We start from the raw sequence: 10,846 nt of genomic DNA on the forward strand, positions 1-10,846 counted from the left end.
AGTCCTATGAAAGTGCTCTGTAATAATAGAATTCAGCACTAGTAATTTTAAAAGTATAGAATTGTTGAATATTTAGTAATGAATCATTTGCTATCATGGTGATCTTCCTGTCAGGTTACAACATATTATTTTTACACCACTATATATTTGTTGGTCTTGATTTCCATACATTCAGATCAGATTGTTGAGGGTTTATTCCGATGTGGAAGTCCTGGCAGTGTTGGTCATATTTATCAACTGTATTAGTAATGGAGGAGACCCACTAGAATCTACTCTTCACTGGTTCATGTTAGAATATTAAGATAGGCTACTTTCTTGCTCTGTTTCACAAAGCAAGGATCTGTGCATTGTGCAAGCTAAAGGATGAGAGGAATCACAATCTAAGAAGGCACTTAGTGGAATAGAAGTATAGTAGTAATGCACTGTTTCTGTAGACTGCCAACTGCAATGCAAATCTAGTAGGTTCTGCAAAATTGAAAGCTTTTCTGGAAATTCTGTGATTCCTTTAGTATTCTGTGGCAACCACATTGTGCGCTCTTGATATATATAATGCTGACCTTCGGTTTGTCTTCATTTCTTACATGAATGTTAATTGTAAGCATGCAGGAAGACTTACAGTCGATTGGCTTTGCAGGTAGGAGGTGCACACAAAAACTGGCAAGATTATTCTGGACAGTTATGTGAGAAACTACATCTCTCACGTTCTGGAAGATGCCATGGCAAAGTCAACCACTTTGAGAATTACAAAGTATGTTGCTTGCGTTGACCAAGCTATTCCAATTCATACTAAATTTGCTCTAGGGTGTCCCAGTTCTACGCCTGTCTTTGTGCTCTGGATTGCTGTATTACCGGTACGCTCCCTTAAACAGACAAATAGACAGTAGCTTGTGAAAAGGGAGACGAAGCATTTCTAATCTATCTCTGAGGAGAAGAGGAAAAAGAGCAATTAAAGGGTTAACTTCAGTGTTACGTAAAGTTACATGGAGAAGAAAAGGAACATGTAGATGATTGGGTTTATTACTTCCCTCAAAATTATTATTTTTGTCTCAGAGATCTGATTTCACATTGAAGTGATGAAACAATTGCCTTGTATTAGACAACAGCACTGCAACAGTAGGCTGTGAGCTAAGGCAAATGGATTTCATTAATCAAGCCACGTGTGCTCAGATTCAGAACTGCATGTCTTCTGACATCTGTTTATATCTTCTCATAATTTTCATTGTGCTTCCTTACTTTTCCCTTATCACAACTTGTTTTAACATAGCTAACAATTTTTTTGGTGTATTATCCCGAACATCTTGTTCTGATTGTGAAGAGGCACCCATGCCCTGTGCCGACCACGTGCCGAGGGACTGCTGCTGCCTAATGTAGTCACAAGGTGTAGAAACAGCTCAGTGCTTGGCAGGAACAGAAAAGTATGCTGGAGGAATTTGCTTCCCAGCATGAAGAAATTCTTTTGACTATTTTGATCTTGCATGAGACTTGTGAAATACTGAAGTCCCGTCAGGTTCTGAAGTGATTATAATTTGCTCCTGACTTTTGATATTTTTTATTTTTTGGACAGCATTGCTCCATGCAAAAGATAGCTGAACAATTCCATGTTTCAGTGGATACACTCCAAACGTACCATTTTCTCACTCTCTTCCTTCTTGCTGGAATCTGCAATGGATAGATTTACTGCAGATTTCAAACCTGTCAACACCCAAATGTGTGACACCAGCTCTCAATACATGTGAAAGAGCTAAGCTGAGGGACACGATAATATGTAGCAGGGGAAGAAGATAGCAGTTCTGCAGAATACATTTTGTGCAGTACAGAAAACTTTCCTATGAACTCCATTTTGAAGTTGAGCAACTCTGTTATCAGCCTGCAGTTATCAAGGAGTTAGAAAACAGTAGGACAGGAGTTTGGACTTCATGACTCTCCCTTGTACTAGAATGTTAGAGCAATCTGTCTGTGCTTATACTGCGGAGAGTTTTATGAGCTGCTTAAATCAGAAAACTGAAAGTTATTTAAAATATGCATAACTCCCAACTTCAAATTAAGGAAGTCCATGTTTTGAACATGCCCACTGTCGTTATAGAGCAACCCCACCCAGCAGCCTGACTGAATCCATATAGCTGCAACTGAACCGGAAAGTGCAGCTGTGTATACACTCGGACTTTCCTTTGCAGCTGGCCAGTTACGTGGGAACTTGCCTGGAGTCATGACGCAGATCTACTCTGCCGCTCCAGCCCCGCTGTTGTGCACCCTCGCTGCGCTGTTCGAAATGTCTCTGTCAGTGGACCATGTACCGATGCTGCTTTGGTCAACTCAGAGGTAAGGAACCTAATAAAAGAGTATCTCTACTTATGCTACTGTTCTGTGCGTGCGTGCAGAATATATTGTATATCATCAGTTGTGGTAAATAACCTCTGGGCATAAAAAATTACCCAATAAATAAATTTGCCTCTCAGCAGTCAAACACCCTAACAGATTAATTTACCCATTTTTATTTATAATTTTAGTGTTCTAAGCTGGGCAGTAAGAAGTAAATAAAACCCATATTCTTCAAATCTGAAGCAGATATGCTTTATTCACCCTAAGGCAACCTTGAACTCCACTGTTAGAGATGTCGTGACTTAAAGGCACAACATAAGGCAATCTCACAAAAAGGAGCTGACCGAAAACTCTGTGGGCAACCTTAATCCTTGCATTTCCTAACTCCTGAATGCTGATTTTTCAATTTAACATTCTTTTTAATGCAGGTTTTTTAGTAGAATATACTGCTGTATGTATAGACATCAGTTGTTAGAAACAGTCAACAGACAGCAACAGTCTTGACAGATCCAGAGAGACACGTTCATTCAAGGGTTTGCATACGCTTATGAAATAAGACTTTGAACCTGTCTTGAAAGAGCCAGATATACACCTTTTTTTTCCAGCCAGGAATTTTATTCATGCAGACTTTAAGGATTTTATGTAAATACTTGGGTTTTCCAGAAATAGAGCAGCTTGGGCAATGCAGTAGCTTCAGATGGAGTGCTGGATATGTAAAGGTGTCAGAGGACTATGCGCCGCTTATTCACGAGGCTGTCTCTGCAGGGCATACACATTGGTTTTGTCTAGGAAGTACTGCCCCAAAATACAGTAAGCTGATGCCAGAGATTTGTAAGAAAAGGCTCCTGAGGGGCTTATGGGATCACATAGGCTAAAGGCAAAGGGCTAAAGGCAAAGTCCTTTTCTGAGTGGGAAGGTGACAACAGATCTGCTGTACTCTAGGTTTGCCTAAGGTGTGCTTTGACCTGAGTAAACCACTTGACTCTCTCCTTCTAATTCCTAAATCCTCCACATTCTTAACCTGGTTTATCCAAATTGTAAACCCTCTCATAGGGATTTCATATCATACCCTTTGCAAACACATATCTATTATATATACCTAGTTCAACAGGCCTGATCACAGCTGGGTATTTATTAATTTATCTGATACAAATAATCCATAACACCGACAGTATTTGGAATTTGTCATAATCCGGCTGTATGACTTCATAAGAATAAATTCCTTTCCTGTGCCACGAATAGCCTTGCTGCACAGGTTAACCCTCACTTTTGCTGTGAGGATGAAGAGAAGGGCCTGCAGTGATGGGGATTCCAGCTGGGTGCCTTTGCTGACATGACCAAGCTGTGTGTGCCTGGGCAGGGGGAGTTTTGCTTCTGAACTCCTTTGGTCATCAACTCTTGTCAGGTCTGAATTCATGAGATTTGATTCTTTGGTATCTTTATTGCTTTGTTAGTTCCTAGAGCTTTCCTTGTGACTTCTGTAAACTGGGAAAGTAACCAAACCAAAGTCTTCTGGGGAGGTAATTATCCTTTCAGCTAGTTGCGCTGGATTCACTCTGCCTTTCATGAGGCTTTGAGCCATTCTTCAACTCATTTGAGACACTGTGAATTATCTAGCTGCCACTAGGAAGAGAATTAGACTAAATTCTGCTCTCATTTATTCTAGTGCAAATCTGTGTTTAGGCAAGTAAGATTTAAGTCTGAGAGCTAAATCTTGTTAATGTTTTTTTTTCTTTTCTTTTTGAGTTGCTTCTTAATGTGGTAATTTTAAGACATCAATAGGAGGATTCAGAAATTTTATGAACGTCAGGAACTAGATTGGTTCAGTATTTCAGGAGATCTTTCTCCATGTATAGTGCTATATAGACAAGCATGCTACTTTTCTGGTTTTTCATATGTGATGCTGTAATGTTGAGGGCCACAGAAAACAGATGTGTAGGAGGTGTTGATTGTGCTTGTTTCATATGTATCCTGGACATAGCATCCTTTTCCTTGCAGTAGTTAATACCAGCTTTGACATGTCTACCCATCTCTTAAGCATTTCCAGAAACGGAAGCTCTGGTCCCTGTGGAGCCACAACATATATGAATCTGCAAAATCTGATAGAGTTTGATTAGGTAATTTTGACTTCCCCCTCCCATCCCAAAAGAAATAAATGGATGTCTCAACATCAAGGCTTTTTTATATTAAAAATACTTAATTATCTTAAAATGTTAAGGGAAACATTGCATCCATCTTTAAAAAAAGTAGCAAGGAGAACTTTGGGAACTACCAACCTGCCAGCCTCACCTCTGTTAGGAAGATCATGGAGCAGATCCTCCCAGAAGACAGATGAAGGGCAGGGAGGTGACTGGAGACAGCCATCATGGCTTCACCAAGGGCAAGTCCTGCCTGACCAACATAGTGGCCTTCTAGGATAGAGTGACCACATCAGTGGACGAGGGAAGAGCTACTCATGTTGTCTAGCTGGACTTCTGTAAGGCTTTTGACACAGTCCCCCACAATATCCTTCTCTCTAAATTGGAGAGACATGGGTTTGATGGATGGACTGTTGGGTGGATGAGAAATTGGTTGGATGGTCACATCCAGAGGGAGGTGGTCAATGACTCAATGCCCAGATGGAGACTGGTGATGAGTGGTGTCCCTCAGGGGTCTGTACTGGGACCAATACTCTTGAATATCTCCATCAATGACATAGTAGGATCGAGTGCATCCTCAGCAAGTTTGCAGATGACACCAAGCTGCGTGGTGCAGTTGACACACCTGAGGGATGGGATGCCATCCAGAGGGACCTGGACAAGCTCAAGAGGTGGGCCCATGTGAATCTTCTGAGGTTCAGCAAGGCCAAGTGCAGGGTCCTGCACCTGGCTTGGGGCAACCCCCAGTATCAGGACAGACTGGGGGATGAAGGGATGGAGAGCAGCCCTGCTAAGAAGGACTTGGGGGTTCTGGTGGATGAAAAGCCAGCAATGTGTGCTCATAGCCCAGAAGGCCAACCACTTCCTGGGCTGCATCCAAAGGATCGTGGCCAGCAGGTCGAGGGAGGTGTTTCTGCCCCTTTGCTCCACTCTGGTGAGACCCCACCTGGAGTTCTGGAACCCTCAGCACAGGAAAGACATGGACCTGTTGGACGGGGTACAGAGGAGGGCCACAAAAACGATCAGAGGCATGGAACACCTCCCTTGTGAGGACAGGCTGAGAGAAGTGGGGTTGTTCAGCCTGGAGAAGAGGAGGCTCCAGGGAGACCTTGTTGCAGCCTTCCAGTACTTAAAGGGGGCTTCTAAGAAAGGTGGGGACAGACTTTTTAGCAGGGCCTGTTGCTATAGGACAAGGCGTAATGTTTTAAACTAAAAGAGGGTAGATTCAGACTAGGTATAAGGAAGAACTTTTTCACAGTGTGCATTGTGAAACACTGGCACAGGTTGCCCAGAGAGGTGGTAGATGCCCCATCCCTGGAAACATTCCAGGTCAGGCTGGACGGGGCTCTGAGCAACCTGCTCGAGTTGAAGATGTCCCTGCTCATTGCAGGGGGATTGGACCAGATGACCATTAAAGGTGTCTTCCAACCCAAACTATTCTATGATTCTATGATTCTAATCTGTTCACCTCTATACAACACAGGCACATGTATGAATACGAAACCTCTGTATTTAAAAACAAGGTAAATGTTGGAAAGAATTGTTCTTAGGATAAAAGCGATCCTAAGAATCTAAGCAAAGATCAGTGCTCCTTTGTCCTACTTCCTAGTTTATAGAAACAACAGACCTGTTGTCAATATAAGTAAAATCTTATCAGTTAATTCAGTGTGGTCATAACAGTAAACTTTCCACCAAGATGCAATTAGCAACTTGTTCTACTGCTGATTGTTCAGGCTTATACAAATCTAGAGCAGGAAAAACAGGATAGTGGGCTGATTAAACCAGTTTCATGTTTCCAGGAATAGAACATTTTCTGGAAGAAGTGTTCCTCCTACCATGACCTTTGCATTTTTGAAAGGAGAAGTTCTTGTGGGGCAGAGAAGACTGGTGAACGTCAGTGAAGCAACAGAAAAGGAGATTTATGTTATTTTCTAAAATAAAGGAACAGTAACAGTAACACTTGCTTGCCAGCCCTTTGCCAGCCCTGCCAGCCCCTAAAGCCCATGCTTTACATCTTGGTACTTTGCAGTGATGCAAGGTTTGCAGTATGTGATCTACAGGCTTATGAAGTCTGGAAACTACAATTATAAGTTTTAGGAAGGGTAACTAAAGAAGTGCAGGAATAACAAATGAATTTTCATTCACTGTGTGGAAACATGTTCCACCAGTTTAATACTTCAGTGATTCACTGATCAACAGAAGCTGAGATTCATGGATATATTCCATCACCCTCTCCCAGGTTATCTGTTAGGATATGATATTGAATAGCTGAAGGATAATACATTTTGCTCTTCTTTAGAACTAGCCAGTGTTTGTAAAGCCATATCTCAGAACAGCTATATTAGAACACTTTAAAGTATCTCTTTCATGCATTATTATTGTTGTGTAATCATGCTATTAAAGATAACATTGGATGTCAGATACAGGTGAAACCTGCAACTGAAAAACACATGCAGTGTGCAAAGCGTAAAGGAAGTATGATATAAATCCTTACAGGGACATTAGTAAATCAAATACCTCTTTCCTCTAGAAAGAAAAATGCAGATCTGTACTTTGAGAAGAATAAGTATTTTCTACCAAACAACAGTCTGTCTCTGTTGAACTCAGGAAAAATATGAAGTGGGAATCACTCAGTAGGTCACAGTGTCCTGCTTTTCAGAAATTAATAGTAATATATCAGTGGACATTCTCCAGATAACTTTAGCCTGAAAAAATTAACCTTTATCTTAAATCAGCCTTTAAACTAATATCTCCTGGTTGCTTTTCAAAAGTAGAGATGGAAAGGTTCGCTTTGCATATGATTCACAGAAGAAACATGATTTATCCACTTTGAACCAATATTCAGAAGAACGTCTTTCCCTCCATAGATTAGAGAGGGAGCCCAAGGAAATAAATTCATTAAAATTAGCTTTTGTGATTGCCCCCTCATGTGTTTGTTTTAGGAATTATTTTTGCCTACAGACATTGAAAATATATTACTACCTTCATTTATGCTATGCTTATACTGGGAAATGAATCCTTTTCTGGCAAATACAGATTACAAGTGACTTTGAGAAGGCATTTCTGCCAAATAGTATATTTGCAGTATTTCTTAAAACTGCAAGGAATTTGCTGAAAGATCTTCTGGAAGTGGAATAAAAAAAGCATATACACTGGAAAGAGAAAATTGTTTTAACTGTAACTTTATTGGACTTCTATGGAGATACCATGTACTAGCATAATATGCTTGAGTAGCTTTTTGAATTTTTTTCCTATAATCATGAATTTTCATTCTATTACTGCTACTAGTAATGGTGACGTGAGCTTTGTGTGTAAAAGTGGTATTTGAAGGTCATTTCCAATTTTTTTTTTAATTATCTTGTTTACTTCTGCTGTGCAGGAGAAAATATTATTTCTTACATGGTAATCATGAGGTGGCTGAAAGAGAAAATACAAGAATAACTTGTAGGAAAGAGTTCAGAAGCCAGCTACAAAGCAAGAATGTAAGCTCACAAGTTAGGGTGACAGAAGTCCTGTTATCTTACTGTCTGCCCTTCTGGGAGTCTTCACTTCCATCAAAACTACTGGCTCAAATCTCAGTTCTACCTAGAAAGAGCACTGGTCAGAGAAAAATCTGTATGCTTAAATTTGTTGTCATGCCAGAGCATTAGGGACAAGAAAGAAGCAAAATACCAAGCTAAGCTTTCTTTCCTCTCTTTCTTTAGTGCATTTTCTGGCTATTGGAGGAAATAGAGCAGTTGAGTTTTACATTTCCTCCTCTTTAGCCAGCGGGAAAGCGCATACATTAGCAGAGATGCTCGTCATTACGAGCCCCCTCGGCTGAGGACCCCAGGAGGGTTCTATGGTGGGGAGGTTAAGTCTGATGTGCTTGGCATGCAGATGACTGCACAAGGCTGTGCATCTTTGGACATAAAATTTTGTGTGAGCAATCAATAGTAGCAATCAATACGTGTGTTGGCCCACTGCCTGTTTTCTTCTATGCCATCCCGTACTGATTTCTCGCTGCCTGCTTGAGGTGAAGAGTTCAAAGGGATGGACCGGTTCATTGCATTCAGTAAAGCATACCTTCGTCTCACCCACGATGTACTGTCTGTGGCAGCCACGTATCTCCATTTCACCCTGCAGTTCACAGTAAACCAGCTAGTAAAACATACTGACATTGCCCTTCTGAACCGTGGTGAGGATATTGTTGCTCCCAGCTGACAGTAGCAGCCCGTTCAATGCAGGGTGTAGCCTTGCCTACTGCCATGTGTAGTCCACAGCAAGCTGTTTAAAAGAAGCAAAAAAAAAAGTGTGTATGATATGATGAATATAAGTACTAGCCAAATGCTGCATTATAATAGAATTATTAACCAACTCATGTAGATTTATTTTTCTAATGATGATGCTGGAGTTATTGAAGTTGACTGCTTGGAAGCTAGAGAGTCTCACAAAAGGTGCTTTTCAAGGTTAAATAGCTAGCAAGAGCTGGTTCAAGGAACAGGGAATACCTTAGAAGCAAGTTTGCTTTAAAACAGGATCATTAAATTTCTGAGGTTTTGAGTTCATGACAAAAGCCTTTGCCATTGTGCTGCTGTAAATAACTTAGTTTTGTTTCATGTGCTTTCTGTTACCTTTTATTCTTAATTGCTAGTCTCAAAAACTCTCAGAATCTTCATTTTTTTCTAATATTAGGCATGGAATAGATTTATCTAGTTAGTTTTTAAAATAAATATACCAACATATTCACTATAATTTTCTTTCACACAAGCCATTTTTTAACATCTCTTAATTTAATCTATCTTCTTTTCCTTTAATATCATTAGTATTTTGGTATGGCCATGCAAGGCATAATGTCAGTATGAAAGTCAGGTCCTGAATGTCATTCAGAATTTTGGGGAGTTTTTGTTTTTTCAAATATCTTATTTTTAAATATTATACTTAAATATTTGAGATTGTGAGGTTTGATTTTTCTGAAAAGTTGTTACAATTGTTGTTGTTACAATTGTTACAATCTCTGTTACAATTTCTAAGTTGTTTGGCTTCATAAATGTAAATTAATAGGGATTTCCAAACACAAATTGACAACGAAGTGACGATGCTGAGCAAAACTAAGAAAATATCAAATGATAATTTTTACCAAATGGGGAAAAATTCTTTTCTGCACAACAGGGTTTACTTCTAAAGCTTGAAAAGTGGCAGACACAAGATGTAGTAGAATTTAATTTTAACATCTGCAGCATGTTATCCTGAAAGAGTCTTCCACATATACTATTTGCTCTAACACTGTCCCAAACCCCAAACCCGGAAGAGATCTAGGTACCCGGCACTGCAGGACTGCACTGTTTTTATCTTTGCCATGGGCGCAGTTGGAGGCTTTCGATTCACTCTTGGCAATCTTCATGGGAAGTACTGGGAAGTCTTGAAGTGAAATATAGATTCACCTTACCTGAGAAACAACATTGAACCCCCCCTATGTGTTTATTACCCATCTTAAGAGACTGCAGAGCTTGTTTTCGTTCATAAAAGCTGGCTGTGGAAGGGTCATTTTCGAATTGCTTTTGGGTTAGAAAATTTAATAAACTTCTCAACTTCACCAAATTGCAATCATATAATAGCTGATGCTACAGCACGCAGCAATTCTCTATATTTTATTCTTTGTAATGAGAACCATTTAAGGGGTCTGGAATACTTGATTTCTCAGGCCTTAGCAACTGATCTGTGTTTGGGGGAGGTGGGAGATTAAGTTTCAAGCTCTGGGTTTTCTACAGAAAACACACAATATTACCTTAGTCAAGATGCCTAGGACCAAAATTTTCATAATAAATGTCATCCCTATTGGCTTTGCATACTGTTAAAATCCCAATTATTGAAAGAATAATGCCACCTCTAGTTTTGCCCATAACTGTTTTTTGTAGTAGTAAAACTAAACAGATGAGTTATTTCTCTGTCCGTTCCTCATAATGACAGGTTGGCAAAAGAATCGTAAGCTTTCCTTGGTGTTTTGAGCCGTTCTGTTCAGAAGAGCTCCTGCACCTGGAAAGGTGGCTTTTCTGAGCTGCTTCTGCAGAGTGGTTCCTTCATCATGAAAATCTTTGGAGATAACACACTGTTTACAATAACACTGAAAAGCCACTTAAACTTAACAAAAATTTTGTGAAGATGTATTGTTTTATGACAATTTGTGGTCTGGCCTGAGTTCTCCTTGCTGGCCATCAAGATGTCTGACAGCAGTTTTGGGAGTTGGGATTCCCTTTGGGAATTCTCTCTGAAGGTTTTTCAAGAAATTCTTTTTATTCCACTTAGTAGCTAATTTTTTGAAATTTTTTGAAAGATGCAACTGTGCTGTTGTACAGAAACAAGAAAGAAGTGGAGAGAGACAGTTATCTTATTGGACCAGTACCATTCCT

The 10,846-nt window shown here is 40.0% G+C and overlaps 1 protein-coding gene across 1 annotated transcript in view; it reads left to right on the forward strand.

Annotated features, from left to right (window-relative positions):
* The first annotated feature begins 600 nt into the window (after positions 1–600).
* Positions 601–10,846, forward strand: part of LOC104624003 (V-type proton ATPase subunit S1-like) — a 48,286-nt gene continuing 38,040 nt past the window's right edge. The window contains exons 1-2 of the mRNA XM_010291251.1: positions 601–634; positions 2,175–2,319. Coding sequence (XP_010289553.1) covers positions 601–634; positions 2,175–2,319 — 179 coding nt within the window. The remainder of the gene's footprint in view (positions 635–2,174; positions 2,320–10,846) is intronic.

The sequence above is a fragment of the Phaethon lepturus genome, unplaced genomic scaffold (genome assembly GCF_000687285.1).
Source record: "Phaethon lepturus isolate BGI_N335 unplaced genomic scaffold, ASM68728v1 scaffold11757, whole genome shotgun sequence".
Classification (NCBI taxonomy): Eukaryota; Metazoa; Chordata; class Aves; order Phaethontiformes; family Phaethontidae; genus Phaethon; species Phaethon lepturus.